Genomic DNA, 26,022 nt, shown 5'->3' with positions numbered 1-26,022 from the left:
CGGTGGGCTGATAACTTAGTGAAAGTGGCTTGACACAACTGGATGAATAAAGCTTGCGAAAGAGACCAATGGAGAACTCTGGAGGAGGCCTTCGCCTTTGAGACGAGAGGTTCTTCTTAGCTATACGTATATGATTAAAAATTCAATTTTTGAAAAAAAAACAAGATACTTAGATAATAAGAATATATTTAAGAATATTTTGTTTTCACAGCTTTTTTTTATTTAATATATTTATTTATGCCATCTGATGTGTGTGGTCACCATTATCAATAGGCATTAGCGCTGTAAGAAATATTAACCCTTCTTTATATGGCCAATGTGCTGCCAACCTTTAGAACTTAAGATATTATGTCCTTTGTAACTGTAGTCACATTATTAACTTGCACAAAGCCCTAAATTCAAGTAAAAATTATACTACCTAATAATGTCAATAAAACTTATAATACTGTAGATTCATGATAAAGTAATTTCATGTCAATCTAGGGGACATTCACCACGCTGCTAAAATGTCACTTGATAGATACACCTGCGGCAGATTTTCATCCCACAAATACAGGTTTCACCACCATCACAAGATTTATACCACCGAGTATTTTTATTATTATTATATCGGTAGACGGACGAGCAAATGGACCACCTGATGGTAAGTGGTTACAATCGCCCATAGACAATGGCGTTGTAAGAGAAATTAACCATTCCTTACATCACCAATGCGCCACGAACTTTGGGAACTAAAATGTTACGTACCTTGTGCCTTTAGTTACACTGGCTCACTCACCCTTCAAACCGGAACACAACAATAGTGAGTACTGCTGTTTGGTGGTAGAATATCTGATGAGTGAGTGGTACCTACTCAGACGGGTTTGCAGAAAGCCCTACTATCAAGTAAATGTGCCACCATGATATGTGTTATGAAAAATAACTTGAACACATGAATTTGAACCTGAAATCATAATTTAAGATTCTCTTCCAACCACTGGGATATCTCGGCTCCAATTATTACCCGAAGATCGGTATAGTGACGTAATGGCTTGTCGGCTAATTAATAGGTAGCTTGTTAATACCCATTAACACAATCTGATGACAACTCCATTCCAATGTAGTTAAATTCTAGTACAACACTTGTATCTTATCTTTTATCTTATAGCCACTTCTTCTGTATCCAAGACATGAAGGTACATAACATATAAATACCGTGACGTCAAATATATAAAATGTGTATCACGTCGAATTTATCTAACGGCTTTTTTGTTTTAAAAAAATACACAACTCACCGCAGAATACGACCGCGGAATGTTAAAAAGTAATATGCGACATTGACTATAATTATACTATTTATAGGATACACGTTTCAAAATTGCGTATCACTGTCATTTGATTTATGACATTTCACGATTGAGATACCAAACCAGTTCTTAATACTCGTAGCAATGCTGCGGCTTATTTCAAACAATTATCAATATTTAAATTACGAATTGTCTACGGTGTTAATGTAACTTTTTGCTTGGAGAAATTATCATGTTGACCATTTTGATATTAAAACTCACAAGTATGTGTGAAAATACAATTGCAATTGATACCCTCACCCTCAGAATTACAAGGAGACGACACATTCGATACGGCCTGAAAGAAATCAGTCAAACTGTAAATTTCTACTGAGAATTTTTTGGTAGAAATACCTAATTATATTCATACCTGAGTTTTGAATATAGGACGTCTCGAAAATATCCAGGAGATCTCTAAACGGATATCTACTAGACAACGAGGTCGACAAAATGATCTAAAACTACAAAAAAATTTTAACACACCTGATTTTTATTATTATTTATGTATAGATAGACTGTCAAAGCTAAGAACTCTTCGAAAACAATAGTGGCCAACAGTTAGCCTCTAAAAACAAGCACACTAGGAAAGTAGTATAACGCTTCGCGATAGTCAAGCGTAGCGGTCACGCACATCAAGAAAATAAAGTGAGTTCGTTTGCGTTAGTTCTTTTGTAGTATTACACTCTAGAACACGTGCATCTTAACCAATGACTTCGGGTTCAAACCCAGGCAGGCCACTGAATTTTCATTTCATTTCTTAATTTGTGTTTATAATTCATCTCGCGCTCGGTGGTGAATGAAAAACATCGGATGAGGAAACCTGCATGTGTGTAATTTCAACGAAATTCTGCCACATGTGTATTCCACCAACCCTCATTGGAGCAGCGTGGTGGAATATGCTCCAAACTTTCTCCTCAAAGGGAGAGGAGGCCTTAGCCCAGCAGTGAGAAATTTACAGGCTGCTAATGTAATGTAAAAAAACCTGTTTTATATAAATGAGCTTAAAGATCGCCTGTACAGTTGTTTTCCGCTCATGACGTGTCTGTTAAGTTTTATGGTATATAATATTAAACAATAAATGGACTTCTAACCTCCCATTGGCTGAAATACGTGAATCTGAAAGAATTTGAGTTCAAATCCAATCAAACACCACGGAGTTGTCGTTAGCTTATTTATGTTTATTATTCGTATCTTGGCGTAGGAAAATATCGTTAGGAAACCTGTCTGATATTATTATTTTATTACTTTGAACAATGCGTTCAATTTTCACTTTTGATACAAATACAGATATCCATCGACGGTATATTTAAATAGAAAATCATTAACAGAAATTTCCTTTCTCGTTCTGCGTATATTTCATTAATTAGCCAAATATTAGGTCTACCCAAACCGGAGTCAATAATAAACGTATTCGTATCCCGTCCAACCGTTTGTCTTACTTATTGGGATAAGGGATCAACCATTTGGATAAATATTTAATTATATTACGGTCAATTGTACCCAGCATTTTAGGGTTAGATAAAAAAGTCAAAATGTCAAGTCACGCTCTATGGATGACAATAAAAAGTAAAGTAAAGTACGGATCGATGTATTATACAGCCGATATGGTCCAATGGATACAGCTGGAGCATTTTAAACTAAGACCGTAGATTCCTAAAAGATGAAAAACTCGATAACCCTTTGACAAAAACGTCATAAAAATAATTCGTTCATAATTCGAAATTTGAAATTAAAAAAAAATAATCAATACAAAATTTAACTCTTAACTGTGAGACGCACTAAATTTCATCAGCTTCCAATATGGCTGCTGTTCTATATTTAAATACTGACGTCCCATTGGCTGACCGGAAACAGTGCATTCAACATGTTTTAAAGACGCTAATGTCTTTTTGAGAGATAAGATCAGGTTTTAGAGCCTTTTTAGTTCGAAAAACGTGTTAGATCAAAAACTACCGCTGTTTCAAATGAAGGAAATTGTAACGATACTATGCATGTTGGAATCTTAATTACGGAAATACTCAACTAACGTATCTTTGTTAGTAGAGATTTATATATATATATCTTACTATGGTTTCCGTTAAACTAAGATGTTGACAATTTTAAGAATTAAAAATGTTATATTATATTATTATAAAAATGTTAGATATGTGTAAAGTGAATCATAGTTAATGATAAAGAGCAGATAATACTAGATATAAGGTAAAGTAACTACTCAGTACCTAGCCTTGTTCTTGTTTCTTCTTGAAAGAATCTACTTTTTAAATCACTAATTGCTTTGTCTTTGATATAATCCTGTTAAGTGAGGGAGTGCATATAAAAGGACATTTAGGTGAAGTATATTTTGATTTCGATGTCATATTGACATTACGTTTGTTTAGGTGGGGTGTGTTTTGACACACACACACAAACACAGATATCTAAATGTTTTAGTTATACAATAATTGCTACTTAAGATTTTCAATTATACCCACAATCAATTAGCCAAGTATATAAATTAAAATAAAAGTTAATTCCAAAAAGGAATATTCTTCGAAAACAATTATCCATTTCTAAATTTAGGTACATAAGCGACGAAAATTAAAAATAGCCACGCCATTAAGCGTCGGATGTACCATCGTTCTGACTCAGACAGTTTACAAGGGGTGGGTTAAAAATACCCACAATAGACTAAAATGCAGCGTTCACTCAGTCGCGTGCCAGGGTTCGGTCGGAAAGACCACGCTGCGATATTAGAGTGTTGTTTTCGACACGTGCTCGGGCAGGGTTAGAAGTTTTTATGATTTTTTTCAATACTGTTACCGGATCAAACTGGGTAAGCGTAATATTTCATTATTTCCTTTCTTTTTTAGTATTCTGTACGTGTGTATGTCACTGAATTCCTCCTAAAAAGCTGGATCGGTTATGATGATTTTTTTGTGTGTATTTGACTGGGTTCCTGAATATTTTAGATTCAGGGATCGAGCCAAGAGCATGCTTTATTAACAAAAATAAATAATATTCTCATTTCACCCGTACAATATCGGGAGCAGCTAGTTAATTAAGCATATTTGAAATTGGAATTCAGAAAAATGAGTTTTTTCTGCAAGGAGCTTTTATGTAATTTTTTTTTTACGATTTCGGCATCTTAGATCTCAATAAATTTCCATAAACCTTAATCATTAAAAGATTTTATTACACTAATTAGTAAATATTCGTAGAATTAGATCACGTACATAATTAGATATAACATTCAAATATACATCAATAAAAATGATAAAACACTTAGATCAATGATATAGAAATAATTAGTCTGTTTAAAGTGTTGTGAGTGGTTTCGACGTATAAGGTTCCGTAGTGTATCAGCTATAAATTTAATTTTATCAAAATTATACACCCGTGGGTTGATCTTTGAATGAATTTACCGGCTTTTGTATTACCAAATTGCTGTCTTTAAAATGACGGGTATGAAACTATAGGAGCAAAGAACATTGGTCTGTTAGTTGACAGGACATTGGCAAAGTAATTGCTGGACCAACGTTGGTTACCAATTACTACGCGTTGATGTTGAACGAATGACTTCGTCAATCATTTTGTCAGGACATAATTAAAGTGCAATGTCAAACCTTTAATCATTGCGGTGAATATTGGATAAAATGAATCATAACACCGTTGGCTTTACGTGGCGAAAATCATAATTTTACGGTTAATTGAATGTTTATATTGAAAAAGCGTTTAATAACTTAAATAAGAATTTTTAATTGTCATTTACTTGTTATGTCTGTTAATTACAAACTCATGTCCATTGTCAACTTTGGAACTAATCTATCTTAATATCATAAATGTGAAAGTAACTTTGTCTGTCTTTCTGTCGCTCTTTCACTGCCAAACCAATTAACCTTATTTGACGAAATTTGGTATGAAGCAAACCTGAACTCCAAGGAAGGAAATAGGTTACTTTTTGCCTACCTACATATGCCAACCAACCCCTAAAATGTGACCAAAGCCACGGGCAACAACTAGTACTTTTATATTTCCCACATTTGTTATTAAAAACACGTAAAATTATATATACGTACATACAGTTTAATGTCGGTTGCATTAATTTAAAACTGAGAGTCGGCTTGAGTTCAGTTTGTATCATAATTAATATATTTTTTTAAATATATCTCAACTGTATCAACATATTCAAAGGTTTTAACACATTGATACGGATCCCTAAAACAAATTGATAGGACACGACTTATCCTCGTTAATCTGAATAACGAGCTCAGTTTTTTTTTTTAATGATGGTACGAATTTGATTGGGTTTCCATGGTCATGTGGCCAATTTATATTTCGATGTGTTTTTATATTAAAAATATTATCATTAGGCAATATGCTTAGAATTAATTTATAATTTCGTATAAAAAATATATGTGTAATAAACATATCAATTGACGATCTTCTCCTTGCTAATTTAGACCGTGGCGGCCACGATCAAAGGCTACGTCGGACATATTATAGTTTAGATTTATGGTTTATTTTTACTAGCATAATCTGGAAGACAGCAATGCTACTTACTTACTACTACTTACTACAGACTACATAAATACTACTTACAGTCATATCAGATTTACACGTCTTATTCTGATGCTTAAAACGTATACTAACTTTGTTTTTCGTGCTGAAAAAACCTTTAGGAATGTACCCCCTTGAAACTAACCTAATCCAAATCAAATCAAAATATACTTTATTCAAGTAGGCTTTAACAAGCACTTTTGAATCGTCATTTAAAGTAAAGCTACAGCCGGTTCGGAATGTAGATTCTACCGAGAAGAACCGGCAAGAAAATCAGTAGTTACTCTTTTTCAATATCTAAAAATACAGTCATGTTAGTTAAATACAATTATATGTGTATGTTATGTCTCCTGCCTGAAAGTCAACAAGCATTAACTCCACGCTTTTTTATCATCAATATCTTGTATCGAATAATATGCCTTCTTTACCAATGTATGTACCAACCTAACATCTGATCCCCTCACAAATACAAGAAAAGCCGCGAGTGACAAGTAATATCCTCAGCTACATAATCTATGCTAATATTCTAAATGAAATTGTAAATCTGTCTGCACGGCCAAGCCACTGAACCAAATTTGATGAAATCAAGCTTGAACCCCCATTTTATACCTATCACATAACGATCAACCCCTAAAACGCGAGCGAAAGGTGAAACGCGGACAACTAATATTATATCATTTCATCGAATGTTAAACAACTATGCGTGTATTACTGACAGCCGTAGACCCCGTGGAGTAACTATTAAGTACCGTAACCAGTCTCTCGAAAACCACCATGTGTCTGTTTTTTGGGCTCAGTATACATTAAACTTGTATACTTAATAAGCTGTCCAATCAGGCTGTACCATAATGAGTACCATAAGTATGTAAACGAGGTACTCTTAAACACTTCCGCGAGAATTTTAAACTGGAACAAAAATATTTATCACATACAAAAGTGTAGATGTTTGTTTAGCATCTTAAATCTTTTGTAATTATTTATTTTTAATTACCTATTTGCATTTATATCTCATTATTTTTTAATTAAATGTTTCAATTTTTATATATGATCCGATTGTACGTATAAATCTACTGCTGAACCCTAAACGTTTTATAGAACCAGTTAAAGTAGTTCCTGTATGGTTTTACGTCACTTACGAAACGTTTTTTATTGGAACGCATCTAAGTAGAAGTCTACATACGTGAGCAATACGAATAATTTCTTGAATTTTACATTTAAATTTATAATTTAACAAAAAAAAAATTTACTGTTAATTAAATAACATGCGTTGCCTTTTATATTTCTTTATAGGCAATTATCACCTTATATGACTATGTTAGTTTTTGGGAAATGTTTACGCAAATGTCAACATTACTGTACAATACGACAACTTCGCCGATCGTTCACAAAACCTGGCATTATTTTTATATAACCTATACAAAATTGATATGTCTGTCTGAGATTTCTTATGAAAATTACAAAAGCAAATAATGGAGACCATTCAATTATAATTAGTATTCAAATCTACCATTTAGTTTTAATTAAAGTCGGTCGCGCTTATCAAATCTTAACAAATCAAAGCCACACAGTCGCTTCCAGCCGTCTTTACGCTCAGATCTTTTAAACTTTACAACAAATGTTAATGCTGTTTGCATCAATAAACAGAGTGCTTCATAATTATTATAGTAGAAAAAAAAAGACTTATTATGATTGTTCTTCAATCTAAAAGATGTAAATATATATAGATCGTTATTGTACCCGTGTGAAGCCGGGGCGGGAAACCAGTAATAAATATAGACGAGTCGAAAATCGATGAGTGAGCATAAGATAAATCTTCAAGTTAAACACGTGGTGCGACTGCAGTGACGAAATTATTTTCATCCCAGCAGTATCACTATGAATATATTTTGACAACAAAGTCATCGTTGAGTATTTTCCGGGTGAATTCAATAATTATAAATAATAGGAAGAATAAACTCCAAATATTATCCTCAGAGGGTGACTCCTTTACCCGACGGTGGAATTTTTAAGAGCTGATCTGATTTTTTTTTTTTTTGTAAATATCACTTGGATTCATAGTGGGTGATAGTGCTTTGTGCGAACCTGTCCAGGTAGATGCCACCCACTCCTCAAATATTCCACCGCAGAATGCCTATACTTAGTTCTGTCATGTTTCGTTTTGAAGAATAAGTGAGCTAGACTTCAAAATCATTGAAATATCAAACTACCATTTTGGGAGGTACAAATACTTTACGATAAAGAACGTTATCTACGAATATACAAAACGAATCGTGTTAACATGAGACATTGAATTTAATTTTATCATAATTACCGGATGCAAACGTCAATACGAATCAATTAAATTATTTCACGTGCGATCACCAAGATCGAAGTCCAGTGTTGACTTTCTTATAAAAAATTCTAAGAGATTGTGCAACCAGCGCCGCGCCGTCTGCGTGTAACACGTCTCTTCTGTAACAAAAGTTTGGAATATCATTTTTTGTAATTCAAAATTTTAAATAAGTTCGAAAGTGTTTTAGACATTTTCGAAAGTTTTTAATTTTAGGTGCATATATATCATTTGCACTACCCCGATTCCTTTGTTAATCTTGGATTGAAGGTTGATTTTAATTTATAGAGATCAATAATAATCTATACTAACATAATAGATGTGACTCTGTCTCTCAGTCTATCTGCTACTCTTTCACGGTTAAAGTACTGAACCGAATTTGATGAAATTTCACGTGAAACAAGCTTGACGCTTGGTTAGAGAAGTCTACAACTTATAACTATTAAATATATATTGTTAGGTCTGAAGCTTTAACGAGCTGTCGATTTTTCTCGGCAGATCATATGATATATTTAGTATGCCGAACCGTTGTTAAATTTATCCTTTCATATCAAAAAGTATCAAGATCTACTATGTGAGCCACTTGGTAAAAATTTATAAAACAGTTTCATAAATTAAATACGCGCTCCAAACATCAGTTTACCAAGCTATAGTTACGGCTTAGCGATGATACCTGAGCCACCATATATTTAAATGGATGGATAGAAGATAAATTGACCGAAGTTTAAATTCCATCCGTATTCAAATGAGTTCCGCTTAAAATATCGTAAAACTGTACACATTTCGAACCCACCAGGGGCGTCTCGGGCAAACAATCGGAAAACTTAAAAAGACAAGCAATACAGTAAACTTTGAAATTATTCGAGCCCCCGCTAAGTTTTGCACAACTTATTTATTTGATTAACTCGACATCTTAAGATTGTATTCCATTACGTTGGGCGATTAAATGCGGAATTTTCGACCGTTGATATACGTGGCAAGCACTGCAAAAGTTTGTTTAATGAAATGAGAAGTTTTGACCACGTGAGCTCCATCGTTCGTAACTTAATTAAGCACATCACTTTAAATAACTTAAAGGTTGAAGTGAAATTTTTAAAATTCTAAAATCAATTCAGAAATTAAAAATAAAAATTATAACATAACAGAACAAAATGATTTTTTGTTCACACGTCAATCATAATTAAAGTATACATTATTCAAGTAAGTTCTTGTGAGAAATATTCGTCGTTAATGCTGATTCTATCGGGAAGGACCGGCTGTTACCGGCAGACAGGCTAGCTACGCTTTTCCGACCGCTACGTTATAACTAATATCTGGTAAAGTAATGACAAAATATCAAGTTTGTTTTCCACATTTTATCTAAAATATAATTGTAATATAATAAATATATAAAACTCAAACAGGAAACCTTTATTTATAACAAGTTTTTTATTTTTTTTTAAACTGTCATTTTACGTCTTAAAAAGTAATATTATATTTTTATATAGCAATCCTTCTAGTGGCAGGCGGGACGGATTGCAGTACGGTATTCTCTTTACATTTTCTAGCGAGAATAACTCGAGAACTATCTCAGAAATTCTTGATTTAGAGATTGCAAATGAATCTAGGGAGGCTAATAGAGTTCCACGGGCGTGTTGACTTAGACGAATCGGATTTATAGAAGATAACAACGTTTATAAATTTTTATATAAAAAATATATACAGATTACAATTTTTTTTTTTAATTATGGTAGCAATGGCCCAAATCAATTAAGGAATTCCTAATATTCCTACTTTCCCCTCCTTTTAAGATTATCACTTGTGTTAGGAATGGGGACGACAATAGCCCAAGGAATGAGGATCGATTCGGCGACTTTTTACATCGACGGGTTTCTTAACTCACGCACTAACATATAACATAACATAACATAACATAACATAACATAACATAACATAACATAACATAACATAACATAACATAACATAACATAACATAACATAACATAACATAACATAACATAACATAACATAACATAACATAACATAACATAACATAACATAACATAACATAACATAACATAACATAACATAACATAACATAACATAACATAACATAACATAACATAACATAACATAACATAACATAACATAACATAACATAACATAACATAACATAACATAACATAACATAACATAACATAACATAACATAACATAACATAACATAACATAACATAACATAACATAACATAACATAACATAACATATATAACATACACAGACATATATACTCTTAGGTTTGGTATAATACATTTCTATTGTTTGAAAAACTTAGAATAGATTGTACGTATATTTTTTTTAAAGTCGGAATAGCGGGGCCGCCAAACACAAGTAGTCCTTTACACATGTAACTTACGAGGTTTTTGTACATAATTCCTTTTTTTTAATTATTTGTATGTGCGGTGATCTATGAAAATTATATTTTAAATAATTTAGGAAAAATCCTTTCGTTCGTAAGTGTTTAATGATAGTCTGGGTAGGACTCATCAGATATTCGGCAATTTGGGTTTTAGTTTTTCGCAAAATATTTTATATTTTTTTATTTAAATATCTGAAAGGTTGACAAATGTGACGCTAAGTGGTCACCACTGCTCAAAAATGTGGGCGCTGTAAGAAATAATCACCCCTTAGATGTAAAGATCCAGTACGACTAATATAGCATTTTCATTGGCTCAGTCATCCTTCAAAGAAATACAACAGTACTAATTAGTTCTGTTGGGTGGTCGAATAAGTGATAAGTATGTGGTACCAACAGCACAAAGCCCTACCATTAAGTAAAATAACATTAAACTTCGAATATACAAAAAAAAAAAGATCAAACGATCTATTTTAAGGATATATACTAAAATTATTTTTGTCTTGTTTCAGATCACCCGAGGGGTAAATAACGGAAATAGACATGGCGCTTAAACGTGGTCATATAAATAACTTACGATCTCTCATCACATAGGGGAAGTCGTACTTCCTTTCAAAATGTAAAAATATTCTCCGGATATCCCTATGTTCAACTAATAATACACAAAAATGGTAAACTACAAAAGTAGATTACGTTTAACCAGTAGATGTGTGCAACCTTTGTTCCTGTTGCTACGGACTTGTGGGTGTGTGCTTGTGTTGCTAACATGTGTTTGTGTGTGTGATGGTTATGTTGAGCAGAAGTTTGCGATGGAACCTCAGGATCAGGTGAGTGACTAAATATATATAATAAACGGCTTAGCTCAATATTCATTATAAGTTATTTTTATAGATAATAAATACTCTAAAAGTTGTCTGTAAATGTCTCAATTCTGGGCTAACGCGACCCCTTGAGGAGAAGGTTAGGCTAATTAGGCAAGTTAGGCCATATAATAAAATTGGAGTGTCTGTTTGTAATCTTAAAATAACCCATTTTTACTAAATGCATATGTATGTATACACGCTAGATATACCAAAATAACATTTTTAGATTTTTGTCTGTCTGTTTGTTCCGGCAAACCTCTGGAACGGCTCAACCGATTTCGACGGGACTTTCACTGGCAGAGCGGATGTAATAAGGAGTAACTTAAGCTACTTTTATTTTAGAATTATATATAGAATAAAAATAAAATCACGCTACAATATCCAAATAACTTAAATTCAAACAACAACGGATTAACTGAAGTAATATAGAGTTAATAGAGTTGGTAGTAGTTATGTAATCAAGATATTTATTCTAGTTTAGATTTAAGATTTCTTCTCGGCAAAACCCTACTCTTAGAGGCAAAAAGGCTCTTAAAAGGCCTTAGAGCTAATTACACCACGCTACTCCGATGCAGTTTGGTTGATACACATTTGACAGAATTTAATACGAAACCTCGTGCAGGCTTTTTATAATGTTTTGTTTTACTGAGCACGAGATACATATATATACACGTCCTTAGCTTTATGTACGTGTTTTAAACACTAGGTAACCTGTTATATTGTTGTGTTCCGGTTTGAAGGTTGAATCACCCAGTATAATTACCAATTGGCACAAGTGACAATGTCGAGATCGAGTCATCATTAAGATTAATTTTAGTGTCCGTACACAAAAAAAAAAATACTATTGGTGTTAGACGGAGCCTTATTTTGAATAATCAAACGTTGCTCTCTTAGAAAATATCTCGTATATCATGATTTCTTAATGTTACGTACAGGTAGCTTACATAAAAAATCTGACATTATTCACCAATAGTGAGATAGGTATAAGGTTTGAAAATGGAATAGGGTAATATAGTACTCATCTCCAATTTTATAATAACGTATGTAAATCATCGTAATACGATCTACAACATTTGTTTCATATTTCTTAATAATCAAATCAAACATTTAAGAGGTCTAGAATAATTCTTTATACAATTCTTATTTAAATTATACTTAATATTTAGTTTCAAATATAGAATGTCACATACGATTCTAAAAAGAAAATGTTCTTAATTCAATTTACCAATAGTATAAAAAAAAACGGTTGATGTACAAATATTTATCATCCCAAGACGAAAAAAGGGTAGTCCAATTATACATCTCTATCCGAATTTCCTAAACCCCTAGATACTCAAACCAAGGGTCGACAAAAAAAAACATCCACGGGTAAATATTTGTATCGGGCCAGAAAGAAAAACACCAATCTATTATCTGGCTTTGTAGAAATATGAGGAAAATTGCAAAATATATGAAAGACAGGGATAGATAGCTCTTTCTCTAATAGCACTTTAAAATGAAAATTGTCAATGAATACTTTATTGAACTCCAATTAATAAAATGAAAGATGCGTTGAGTGCAACAGGCAACCCTATTTCTAAAGCAGCGATCTCTTCCAGACAACCTATATAACCTCTTTTATACACAAGAACATAAAATACACGCTCGTCACGTCAATAGTCTACGTTTAAAGCGAGAGAAATTGTGAAGCGCAGCTACGTATAATATTATACATTAAAACCTTCTCGGAACGCGATGCAACTCCTAGTATAAATGCGAAGTATATTGGCTTAGTACTTTTTTCAGTTACTTTAGTTTAAGATTTTACATATACGTAAAAATATGTGAAGTTACAACAAACTATTCAAAAAAACATAATACATTCTTTACTTTACTTTTTTTTAAAAAAGACTACAGAACAACCTTCGTGGTCAAGTACTGTGTACACCGGTTTTCATGGGTACGCCACTCCGAGGTGCCGGGTTCCATTTCCGGCCGAGTCGATGTAGAAAAAGTTTATTAGTTTTCTATGTTGTCTTGGGTCTGGGTGTTGTGGTACCGTCGTTACTTCTGATTTTCCATAACACAAGTGCTTTAGCCATTTACATAGGGATCAGAGCAATGTATGTGATGTTGTCCAATATTTATTATTTATTTATTATATTTACTTACAAAATTCTCTGCAATGGTAAACCATTGAGATTACGAGAACCGAATATTGAAAAGGACCATTGAAGTCCCTTATACACAGCTCGGTCTTAAGGACAACAAATATCTGGCAAGCAGTGTTCTGAAGATCTTACCTCACTCCCCCAAAAATTTATTAAAATACCGTATGGGATGTTTCACCAATGGTCCAAGACTTGACCTTTATTAGCGAAGTGACCCCAATGCGCGGATTTTTTCCTGACTGCTGACCCGCGATTAAGACGGGTCTGTATGTATCAAGTCTTCAACCCCAGTAAGACGCAATGAAAGTCGACGTAAATTGTTTAATCTATACAACATTAAGCAAACAGTTTTTCATGTTACAAATATCGTAAACTATTCCAACAGCTTCCTGAGCGCACTTTCTCACAGGGTACAAACTTACTTTTGCCTCACTGATCACAGTACTTCCCTTTTCTCGGCTGAATCTTAGTACTCACCTACTCAACCGGTGACGCTGAAAGGTCAATAAGAAAATATGGAATACGAGACAAATGTCGAAAATATCACCGATTCCACGGTTTTGCTCGCGTTTTAGGTGAAAACACAAATTCCAAGAGTGATATCTATGTGATATTCTCACACTTCACTCGTAAACATTTATTAGGATTACGCGTGTATACTAAACACGTTCGACACGACATAAATTTTCATACTAGTACAGTGTATTTCTTAACATTTCAACTTACGCCCATTAAGGCAGTTACGTTGGCAACTTCTCTTGTCAGAACGAACTTCACACGCGTTACTTATAACTTTTATGCTCGTAGTTCATGTTACTAGCGCCAGCGAATGAATATGAAGCTATTATGAAGGTTTTTAATTATTTTAATAAAGAATAGAGTTTTAAAATCAACGTTTGGCAAGTTACTGGATGCGAGTAGTGCAAGACCGGCCGTTGTGGAGATTTTTGGGGGAGATCTTTGTTTAGCAGTGGACGTCCTCCGGCTGAAATGATGATGATGAATGATTTCTTAATTTTTCTTTGGAATTTTTTTTAGCTGTCTTAAAATCATAGTTATTAAAATTTTGTTTGATGTGAGACATAATAATTGTTGCTCATTATGGGATAGACCAGCTTGTATGCCGTTCTGCCTTATGGCGTGACGCTGTCGTATACCGTCGTACCTCCTCTGCCGTCAACTCCCTTGTGAGCGAATGGCGCATATACTATTTTATTACATTTTCACAATAATGAGAATATATTTATTTAATTCTGAAAGTCTATCTCTTTTAAAATTTATTTATCGGTTTTCCTTAATTATATATTCTTTCAAAATATTGGAAGTATAACATTATTCACGATGATTATATCAACTTCGATGTTTCACAGAATTGAAGTGAAATGATTCCAAGAATTCTTATTTTTAACAGTGTTGCCAGATAAATATTTCAACAATAAAACATTTCCGACTATTTTATCTATACTAATTAATCAAAAGACCTTATTTTTTGTTCTGTTTATATGAAAAAAACAATAAACTTATGTATAGGTGACACAACAGCGTTTCGGAGAAGGTTTTAATATATATAATGTGACGGCTTCGCAGTTTCGCCATCTTTAGTTTCAGACTATTACCGTGACGAGCTTGAATTTAATATTCCTATTTTATATCAACAATATATAAGTAAATATATATGTATGTATTAAGTATTAGTGTGCAAATATTTGTATGTAAGTTGAGCACTATCAGCCATATCATTTTTTTCAAAATCTCTCAGATTGGATTGTACATATATGTACTATTTTTTTTTTCTTTTTTTTTGTAGTTTAAGTTATATGTGTATTATGTATGTGGTGTATTATGAAGTATATTAACATTATTTAATATTGAAAAACAATATAATAATAAAATATTTTTTTGGTATTTTAAATCACAGCGTCAAGCGACACCTAGAAAAATAGACGAAAGTATCCTGAACAAAACAATTGTTACGATAAGTGATCCTGTCTCAAAATCAATGTACCAACATATGTTGTCATCTGATTTCCAAAATAGATACGTCGTCAGTAATATGAAAATGTCAAAGCGTTACATTAATTAAAAGTTATAGTTAAAGTATGATTTCTTTAGATAACTCGTTCAGATAACACGCCCGGATGTGAATTGAGCAGCTAATTTTTCTTGGTCGAGATGGTTTTAAGATAACACAGTTATTAATTTATGTTAAGTGTGTATACCGATGTGATAGAGTTTCATCCAGTGATATATATTTTTATATAGTTTTGTTCAAGTAGATCTACGAGCTCTTTATCGTATATATCTATATAAATTGTGGCTTGGAATTTCTATATTTAAAAAAAACTGTCTCGGTGGTCTATCGACTGGTTTATTTCAAGACAAACCTCGGGGTCTTTTTTCTCGCTGGCAAAACGCTCTTACTTGTTTCCTCACAAGAAGTTGTATGTCAGACGGGGGATCACGGGATCGCTTACGCACAGCGTGAAGATCCGACCGTTGGCCCACTATTGTGGGCCTTCAGGCTACAGGGGTTCCCGGGGTACAGATAACCTGCCCCCTACTCTCAGCGACGTTTACAGCGTTGTTCATCTTCCATGTAGCGGATTATTGGAGACCCACTTCTCGCGCTCCAGTTCCGTAGCCTCCTTTGCGTTATGACACTGTCAAAGATGGTCTCATCTTCATCCAGTATATCTTGCTGCCGAGCATGACGGTAATCACGTTCGACAGTGAGAGATCTCTGCTGACTGGTGACACCAGGGAATGCCTCTGGGGCCATGTGGCATACTCCATTAGGGTATGACGCGCCGTGTAGATCTCAGGATCCTGTTCAAATCCGGTGTCCATAAAAAGTTCTAGAATATGTTCATTATAATGTTCTCGTTGATCCGTATCTATTTAATTATCTGTAATTTTATATCGAGCTATAAAAATATCAACCGCCTCCAGGCTTTTATTTAAAGATCAAAGTTCATGAACAATTAAAAATTCTCGTTGGATGTTACTTCGCTGTGAAGTATTTATTTCAGATAGTTTTGACTTTGATTTAATTTTGTATAAATAACTACATATATCCACTAAGGCCTACTGAAATAGCTACGTTGAATACACTCCAAGCCCACTCCACAAAAGGAGAAGCTCTGCCCTAAATTTGAATATTTCCGATCGTTAATTGATTTTTACTATACGTGTGGTTCAATGCTTGACTTGGTATTAGGGCTTTGTCCAGGCCAGTCAGTGTAGATACCTCTACTCATCAAATATTCTTCCGCTAACAGCTATACTTGGTGTTGTTTTTGGCGGAAGACATAACATATTAGTTCTCATGGTTCATGGCACATTGGCGACGAAATCATTGGTTAATATTTCTTACAGCGACAATATCAGCGGTGGTCACCACTTACTTTTAGGTGGTCCAATTGCGCGTCCGCCAATCTATATAATAAAACGTTTTTTTATTTATTGTTATAAAAACGATTTATCGTTTAAAATTAAAATAGCCTATCTTTTTTCACAGACTGCAGTAGTGGGATCAAGAGTGACATTACCGTGTAGAGTGGAAAATAAGGCAGGTCAATTACAGTGGACGAAAGACGATTTCGGTCTTGGGCTGCATAGAGAACTAAGCGGCTACGACCGGTATAAGATGATCGGCAGTGATGAAGAGGGTATGTTGTTTTTAATTAGTAAATACTCTTTATAAGAAACGTCTTTAAATATAGACATTTTTTTATCAGAAAGGAGACTAAGAAATTCGTAAAAGAAAATCGAAAACATAATATCATTTCGTTTCGTTTGCAAACTACTGATAATATTTTAGTATTGAATTAAAGTACCGTAGTACCTCAGTTACAAAGATCTCCTGAAATAGCACAAGCAATCGAACCCAAGCGAAAATGCTGCTAGCACTATTTCCACCAGACATTTCACGGGTTATTATTAGGACTACTGCTACTTTTAATTTTGATTTTTCTATACTTATTTAAGTTATCAATATTATGTATGTGTAAATGAAAATCATTCTTCTTAACAAGTCCAGTTTTGTTTTTGTGTGTGTTTATAAAGATAATTGTTCAGTATAAAATAAATTCAATAACGTTGCTACAGTCGTTTGTTTATGTTTGACAAAAGTCATTGGTTGTGTATATGTATATCATATGTGTGTTATGTTTATGAATTTATATAAAGCTAGTAATATTTTAGAATGTTGAAAAGGTCATATGTATGCTAGAGGAGTCACCAAAGCTTATTTCACTTCATGAATTCTTGTATTTAAGATGTTAACTGTGAATACGTTTCATGTTAATATCAAAACCGAGCTTAGTTTTCTCCTTGGTGAAGATAAGACACACAAATTCCAAAGGATTTATCTTAACTTAAATATGCCTCACGGAAAGCATGTTATTACGAAATCAGCGATCTTAACAAAGCCTGTGTAATGTGACATAGGTTGTATATATATTTATATGTATGTATTTTTGTAATGCCTAATTGAAATCTACTTAACTTTTAACAAAGTTTCAAAGAAGGTTTTAATATATATCATTATCAAAGTAGCTACGGTTAGCAGATTAGAATATGTTAATTGTAAAAAAAAAGCAATTGACAGAAGCACAATTAGAGTGATTAATTTGTCATCGTTCCACTGCGGGACTTGGGCCTGGTATCCCCTTGAGGAGTTTAAATTAGCTTTACTGACATGGCGTTGTATTGTAAAACATATATTATATATTTATTGATTCAATCGTCATACGCATTTGATATGATACTGGAATCAGCGAGGTTCTTAGTATTTTTAATTACTAAGCTGTCATTTGGCTGTCTATGAAGGCTTTTTTTCAAAGCCGTAATAGCTAATCTGTATAATTCACTCGTAATATATAATAACAATTAAAAAATCAGACACACACAATGTTGGTGAGGAAACCTGAACTAATAATCAATCGATTTTTTTGTGTAGTAATGCTACAGATTGAAAAGTTAAATATGATATCGATAAACTTGTTTTATTAATAATAAAACTTTATGTGGTTTAAGTATTAATAATAACTTTCGAAAATATAATATTTTAATTAAATATCTTTACAGGTGATTATTCGCTGGACATCAGAGATGTTACTTTAGAAGATGATGCGAAATATCAGTGCCAAGTCAGTTCGGGCTTAAGAGGTAAGATTGTTAAGTAAAAATGTCATTAATAACATTACTGTTAAAGACTAAAACGGCTTGGCAAAAAATTTTAATATGTTGATAATTCTTGAGGCCACATTTTCTTTTCCAAAGAGTGCTCATCAACTATCTCCTAAATCTAAAAAGTCATTAGTTTAAAACACAAACATATATCAAACATTCATTTTTAATATGAATATGAACATTGTATGTTATCTGGGATCGCGTTCTAAAAGCCGTAAATCACTTTATGACCTTAACACACATATATTTATAAGTATAGTTGGATGATAAGTGGAAATGATTGCTATGATCCAAATAAAATAAACGATCATTACCGTTTCTCATGACGTCTTACGAGCGAAACGTCGATTTCTACGAAATGATTCCAACGTCGAAATTACATAAATACATTTTCAAAACAGTCTCACGATACAAGATGTAATTTGAGAAGTAACACAATAATTATTAGTATACGGACTTGTTCAAACAATCCCTTGTTAAAGTTATTGGTAGCTGTGGAAAAAAATAACTAACAATTTTCGCTCCAAGTCACAAGAGCTTCGTGGTAAACTATTTATTATCAAGGTTGAATATATTATGACAATTTCATAGTAATTTGAATGGTGAAAATATCGTGTCCCTTGTAATTACATAAAATAAACGCTTGATATTTTTTTCTTTAATACGAAATAATCTGTATTTTTTTTTAAATGTGTAATTTAGGTAATGAGCCTAGGCGTATCAGGTAGAACCTATGTTCCACCTTACGTTAAGTTAACACCACCACCTATAGACATTGGGAGTTCTGATATTATGAACACTATAATACTATGTATTGGTACTTGGGTGAAGATCTGTGTGGGTGGTACCTATTCAGATAAGCTTGCACAAAGTTATAACACCAACGAATTTACACAAAACAAAATATTCTGACTTGGGTATCTTTTGGGTATTCAAATAAACAGAATTAATGGTTACTACAGATTTTCTTCTGAGAGAAGATTGTGAACGCTCGCTTATTAGTCGAGTTATCTAATGGCTCAATGGTTAGAATGCGTACATCTTAACCGATGATTGCGGGTTCAAACCCAGGTTCAAACCCACCCATAATTCATGTGTCTAATTTCTCCAACAACTGACTTTCTCCTCAAAAGAGAGAGAAGGCATTGAATTATAAGACTAAATAAATAGACAGTGTACTTGTGTTTGCTCACAAATTTGTCACATTATAATTTGCGGAGGGTTAGTCTCGTTCGAGAAAAACCATTGTTGCTAAAATCGGTTAGGAGTAGACCGTCATCAACCAACATTAATCTTATCATAACACCAACTTAATCTTTTTGACACACTCTATATAAATACGTGTTAAAACCAGTCTTTTCTTCTTCAAACTAAATTGTTGCTTTGCATCACACACCCTGTATCGTATTATTCAATTAATTAAATTCAAATGAGTTTTTGTCCACATCCACAAAATGTTAAACAATGGAAATAAAATAAATCTTAATTTATATATTTGACATAAAATGATATAAACAGACGATAAAATAAATACCGTAAAAATAAATATTGGCACTTATATACTTTTCAAATCCGCTTATTACTATTGAATTATACAGTTTGAATAAATCCTATTTTTTTATCTCATTTCAACATAGTCTGTACGGTGTAACTGCTCAAATATCTATTTTTATATGCAACTAGTTGTCGCCTGCGGATACGGTGGCATTTTAGGGCTTATTCGTCAGTTGTTTTTCCTAATATCCCTTGTGGGGTTCAAGCTTGCTTCATATCAAATTTCATCAAATTCGATTCAGTGGTTTAACCATGAAAGAGTATCAAACAGACAGACAGAAGTCACTTTCGTGTCTGGAATATTAGTATAGACAAGCTACTAGTCCCAATTTCGTATGAGGTCTACATAAAACTTTTACATCGATTCGATCACGCGGCGCGCCAATAAAAAATCCAGTCAGCAAATTTCTGACTTTTCCAAAAATCATGGTCACATTACCGACAATTTACACCAAGCCTTAATTATTTATATATCATACAGCTAAACCTTCCTCCTGGATCAATCCATTATTGAAAATCATTTCCATTCGGTATTTTTTGAGTTCAGACAGACACGATGAGAAATCTTATACTTAACTTTTATTTCTATTGTTTAATAAAATAACGAACTCTTTTAAATTGTACCGTATTCAATATCTTCTCTACAAAAGCAACTATTGTTTTCCTTTTTCGCCCAGTATCGAGAAATTGTGTTTATTTTTAATAAATTGAAAATCTCGCCTTGTTTCTTTGCGTATCTCACGATAGAAACTCGTTATTAACGAACGACCCTTCAGTATTATATATTGGACGGTAATTTTATTTATTCGTAAAATAAATTTTGTAATTCATTTAAAGAGGTTTATATTATTTTAATGGATATTGTATTGGGTTTTCTGTTTGTCTGCATTCTTGATATCCATGCACTTTTATGTATGTATATGTATTGATGAATTAATATTCAATAATATACAAGACATACAATCAGTAATCTGATTGAATGCCTTATGTATGTGTTGGGTAGTCTATCCATGTGAGTGTATTTATCTTTGGACTATTCCAATCGAGGAAGGATTATTTCATCCGGTTTACTTATGCGATGATTTCGGGTTCGAATCCAGGCAGGCACCACTGAATTTCATGTGCTTAATTTGTGTTTATAATTCATCTCGAGCTCGACGGTGAAGGAAACCATCGTGAGGAAACCTGCATATGTCTAACTTCTGAAAACGAAATTCTGCCACACGTGTAATCCACCAACCCGCATTGGAGCAGCGTGGTGGAATATGTTCCATACCTTCTCCTCAATGGGAGAGGAGGCCCAGTAGTAGAAAATTTACAGGCTGCTAGTGTAATGTACTTATAGCTCGGCTATATTGTGCACTGTTAATAGTTCTTCATTAATATATCACTATTTATAATACAACAATATGGCAATTAACAATTTAGATCAACTTTATATTTACTTCCAAAGTTCCAGGAAACACAATGTTTTCCAAAATTCATCAACCAACCAAAAGACCAATTATATCACGACAATTCATTGTCAAATGTTGTTTAATTAGCTTTTTGGTTCGCTTGTGGTTGGAATAGACTTGTACGTAAACGTCGTCTGCTTAATTCTTACACGACTACCCAAAAACGGAGCGTAATGATTTCGGGAGTCGTGAGTATATTTATTTCACCATTAAATGCCTGAACCGAACCGAGCCTCATTAATCGATATCAAAGTAATGTTTGTGATATTTAATTAATTTGTTGTATACATTTAATCTTTAATAATAAATGAGACTAATAATAACCAAATAATTTATCAATCATTTATAAAATTAATTTCAAAGGATTTTGATTTTCGTCGTATTTACGAAACAGAACAATTTTCAAATATTATTCGTAGTTCAATTAATTTCATTGTATTATTTAGCTTAAAATATAATTAAACATAATGTATTTTCCATTTGGATTAAGTCTTTATTCGTTATTAATTTATTGTTATTAATAATTGGCACGCTATTATATATGAAGTCAATATTGATTTTTGATAAAACACGTAGATATTAAATACATTTTTATAATAACTAGTAAATTTATTGCCGGATCTACTTTCCGAACCAGCGTTAGCTTTACATTTAATTTAACAGTATAACATCTCATGACTCATGATGAGCTCACTGGAATAAAGGGTATTTTGATTCTGATTTAATTCAAATTTATTTGATTCATCACCAGGTCATACAACAAACCACCTGCTTCTAAGATAAAACAAAATAATTCTCCTTTACTATATTCTTCAAATCTTACAAAAAACTAAGTCTTATTTGCCTTATTCTAAAATAGTATTTTTGCTATTTATAAACAATGTTGTTAAATTATAGTAAACAGTTCTAGAGTCAAGATTGCCGGGTGGATGTTCAATGAAAATCGTTGGGTGTAACCCGGTCAAGTACTACGGTGGTTTTATGTTTTTAATTTAAATAAATAATTTCGTCTTGTGCTTGACGGTCTCATGGACCTGCATATAACAAGTATATTTTTTATAGTATAAGTGGTAAGTACCTCCCATATTATTTAGCACTGTAAGAAATATTAAACATTCCTAATATCGCCAAAGTGCTTCTAAATTTGGAAGCTAAGATGTTATGACCCTTGATAGTAGATACTGGTTCGCTCACCCTTCAAACCGGAACACAATAATACTAATTGCTGTTTGGCGGTAAATGTATCTGATGAGTCTCTGCCACCTTCCATTCAGTCCCTGCAAGCCATTGTGAACAGACTTACACAAAGCTCTGAAACCAAGTGTATCAACTAACTAGAACTGGAACAACGTAAACAGAAGTAACCTAACATTGTTCTCCACATTTATTCAAATGAAAAAAAAAATGGCATGTGTCATTTTTAAATTTCGAATATTGTCAAAAAAAAAATGAAATATTAGCTAATCTCGACTGCCAACATCTCATAATTACCATAAATTTGAACAACGAGCTCCAAGATTTTGTATAAAGCCATATGTATTGTGTTTGGGATTTATATTGTGACAATTATGTGAATTCATAATAAGCCTTTCTCTTAACTGTTGGGGTCTCGATTCATTTAGCATCAAGTGGCTCTATTCAGACAGGTTTATAAATTAATTTACATAAGCTTTTGTAAGACTTTTGATAAATTCTGTTGGTACATTCTTATCTCCAAGTGCCTCTCATGGGCCCTTCGCCTTTTGTTTGAAGATTTAAGTTAAATTCTGCATTTAAGTAATCGCTGCTCTTATTTCCTTTGAGGTATTAATTAAATTTGATCCCGATTCAAGTAATGGAGCGCTTTTTAATAAGAAAATTCCTGATTTAGTTATTTTATAGAAAGTGCGCTCTCTACGTATGGTCGTTATTTTATAGTCTCGTCAATAATGTCAGAAACTATTCTGGAATTGTAAAAATATCCAAAAATATAAATCTTTTCTTACATTTTACAAGAACTAAAAACACACTTCAAATTGTTTAGTGACTCTCAAATATATTCTCAATTTCCTATGCATTGCTGAGCGTGGTACCGAAATTGTTTGTACAATGCTTCGTCAAAACATTGCCTTACATTAAAGGGCGCTTCACAAGATAACACAAATACATATAAAAAAAAGAAAAACTTTAATCCGGTGAGTGTATAGTATCGAAAAGGCCTGCGCGGGTGCAAGTAAAATTTTACGATCATCCGGTAGTGTGTTGTAACTTGTAATGTAATATTAACATTTTATGTTTGTCGTGAGAAACTTTGAAATCTCTTAATTATTGTTCGTATCTACTTTTAAAGATTAAACTGAATATTAACGTTTATTTTATTTTTATAGCATGTTTGAATATTTATGTTTATGTCATCGTGTTCTGCGGTCAAGGAAAGCATTGTGAGAAAACCTAAGCATTTCGGATGAAAGTCCGCCTCATGTTTACCCAAAAGCATTTGAGAAGCGTTGTGGAATTTTATGCTCCAGATCTTATCCTCAAAGAGAGAAGAAGTCTTGGCTCACCGTATGTAAACGTTGACTTAACTCCAGAGACATGATAGACTAATAATTTATCTTCGAAGAATATTTTAAGTAAATAATAAAAGGTCACAAGTAGCTTTAAATCTAATAATTTTAAAAGAATCTTAAGTCCAATAAACGGATCAATTTACCATCCTGTCGAAATGAATAAAGTTTTATCATATGAGTTCCCACAAGGAGTTAGTTCTAGTTCAATATAATCCAGAAAATTCAACTGGTATCAAAACTCAATCAGAACTTAATGACAGGACTTCAGCCTAACCGACTTAGGAGTTAATTGGAAACTTCCTTGACATAAGCTTCGTAAGTTTTCAAACAGTCTGACTCGACTTCAGTTTGAAATTGAAAAATACTATTTTTTTCATAATATCTTCTTTAAATGATAACTAATAATTGATATTTATTTCTAACTTTTGCATTTTATAATAAAGTTTCATAAATATTCTCTGTTTTTCTGACTATAGCTTATTAGCCATTTTTGCAGAGGCAAAGTTCAAACTAAAAGATAATGGTCTATAGTATATCAGCTAGCTTATAAGGTTATAGAACATGAGATTCTGGTGTTTATAGATGTTGGCTCAAAAAAAAGTTAATGTTCTCTATTTTCAAATTTTTTTTTGTCCTTTATCCTCTTGTCGGGTTAACCTATCAGACAAAGAGAGTGAAGAAATAAAATGTCCTGTATTTGCTGATACATAACGCGATGTGAAATTTCAGTAATATGCGACAATATCAGTAACCATTATTGTTTTTAAAGGATACGTACATTAAAATAACGTATCAACATTTCACAAATGAGCTCAGTTGTTAAATGGAATCTGTACGTGTCATTGCTAGAAGATTCTTATTCTACCGGTGGCCTTTTGAGGCAAATAGCTAGTACTAAAAAACCTGTTGCTTTAAGTACTTGTCAAAGTAAACTCACCAATTCTTAAGGTAAATCAGATAATGTTACTCTTGATTAAATACAAACATTTTAAACAATTGACCAAACTCTAGAATGAAGTGTCAGTGACGAGGATCAAGTTTCGCAGGACGACTTCGAGATAAATGGACTATAAAGATTTACATAAAAATAATGAAAACGGAGCAATGTTTTTTTATCAAGCACAATGAACAACTGGCTTGCGGCTAAATTGTACAACTTTGCACTATTTAACTTTGGAACTTAGTTGGTAACAAAGTTTTCTCTATAGAAAACTATCTGGAGAGAACTCGGATTGTATTGTCTTTTCACCTTACACGCGAGTGGGTATACATTTTGCAGTATTTAGTGAAAATTTGCGGTAAAAACTTTTTAATATTATTACAAAGTTTCGTTCGTGGAATTAGTTTGTCGTCATATTTATAATCACTTCTTATACAACTGAATACTTTCCTATGTGTGTTTTTATGGGCGAGTTTTTTGGAAACTACAAGAAGACTACCGGCGACTAACCAAATGGGTCACCACCATCCATAAACATTGTCTCTGTAAGGAATATTAATCATTTCATAAATGAGCCACAAACCATGGGAACTAATATGTTATGTCCCTTGAGTCTAATAGCTAAACTGACTCGCTCATCCTTCAACCGGAATATGACAATACTAAGTCATGGTTGGAATAAATGATCACCCGCAGCTTCTCTGATCCGTGCCGAGGACGGTCATCGCAGTG

At 32.9% G+C, this 26,022-nt stretch overlaps 1 protein-coding gene across 2 annotated transcripts in view; it reads left to right on the top strand.

Moving 5' to 3' along the window:
• Nucleotides 1-26,022, top strand: part of LOC125073955 (irregular chiasm C-roughest protein-like) — a 92,993-nt gene that overhangs the window by 36,642 nt on the left and 30,329 nt on the right. For both annotated transcript variants that reach the window (XM_047685081.1, XM_047685080.1), the window contains exons 2-4: nt 11,097-11,411; nt 17,115-17,265; nt 18,686-18,766. In XM_047685081.1, coding sequence (XP_047541037.1) covers nt 11,253-11,411; nt 17,115-17,265; nt 18,686-18,766 — 391 coding nt within the window. In that variant the 5' untranslated portion in view covers nt 11,097-11,252. The remainder of the gene's footprint in view (nt 1-11,096; nt 11,412-17,114; nt 17,266-18,685; nt 18,767-26,022) is intronic.

This window comes from Vanessa atalanta, chromosome 26 (assembly GCF_905147765.1).
Source record: "Vanessa atalanta chromosome 26, ilVanAtal1.2, whole genome shotgun sequence".
Lineage (NCBI taxonomy): Eukaryota > Metazoa > Arthropoda > Insecta > Lepidoptera > Nymphalidae > Vanessa > Vanessa atalanta.
The sequence above is the reverse complement of the archived record's forward strand: the minus strand, read 5'-3'. Positions and strand labels throughout refer to the sequence as shown.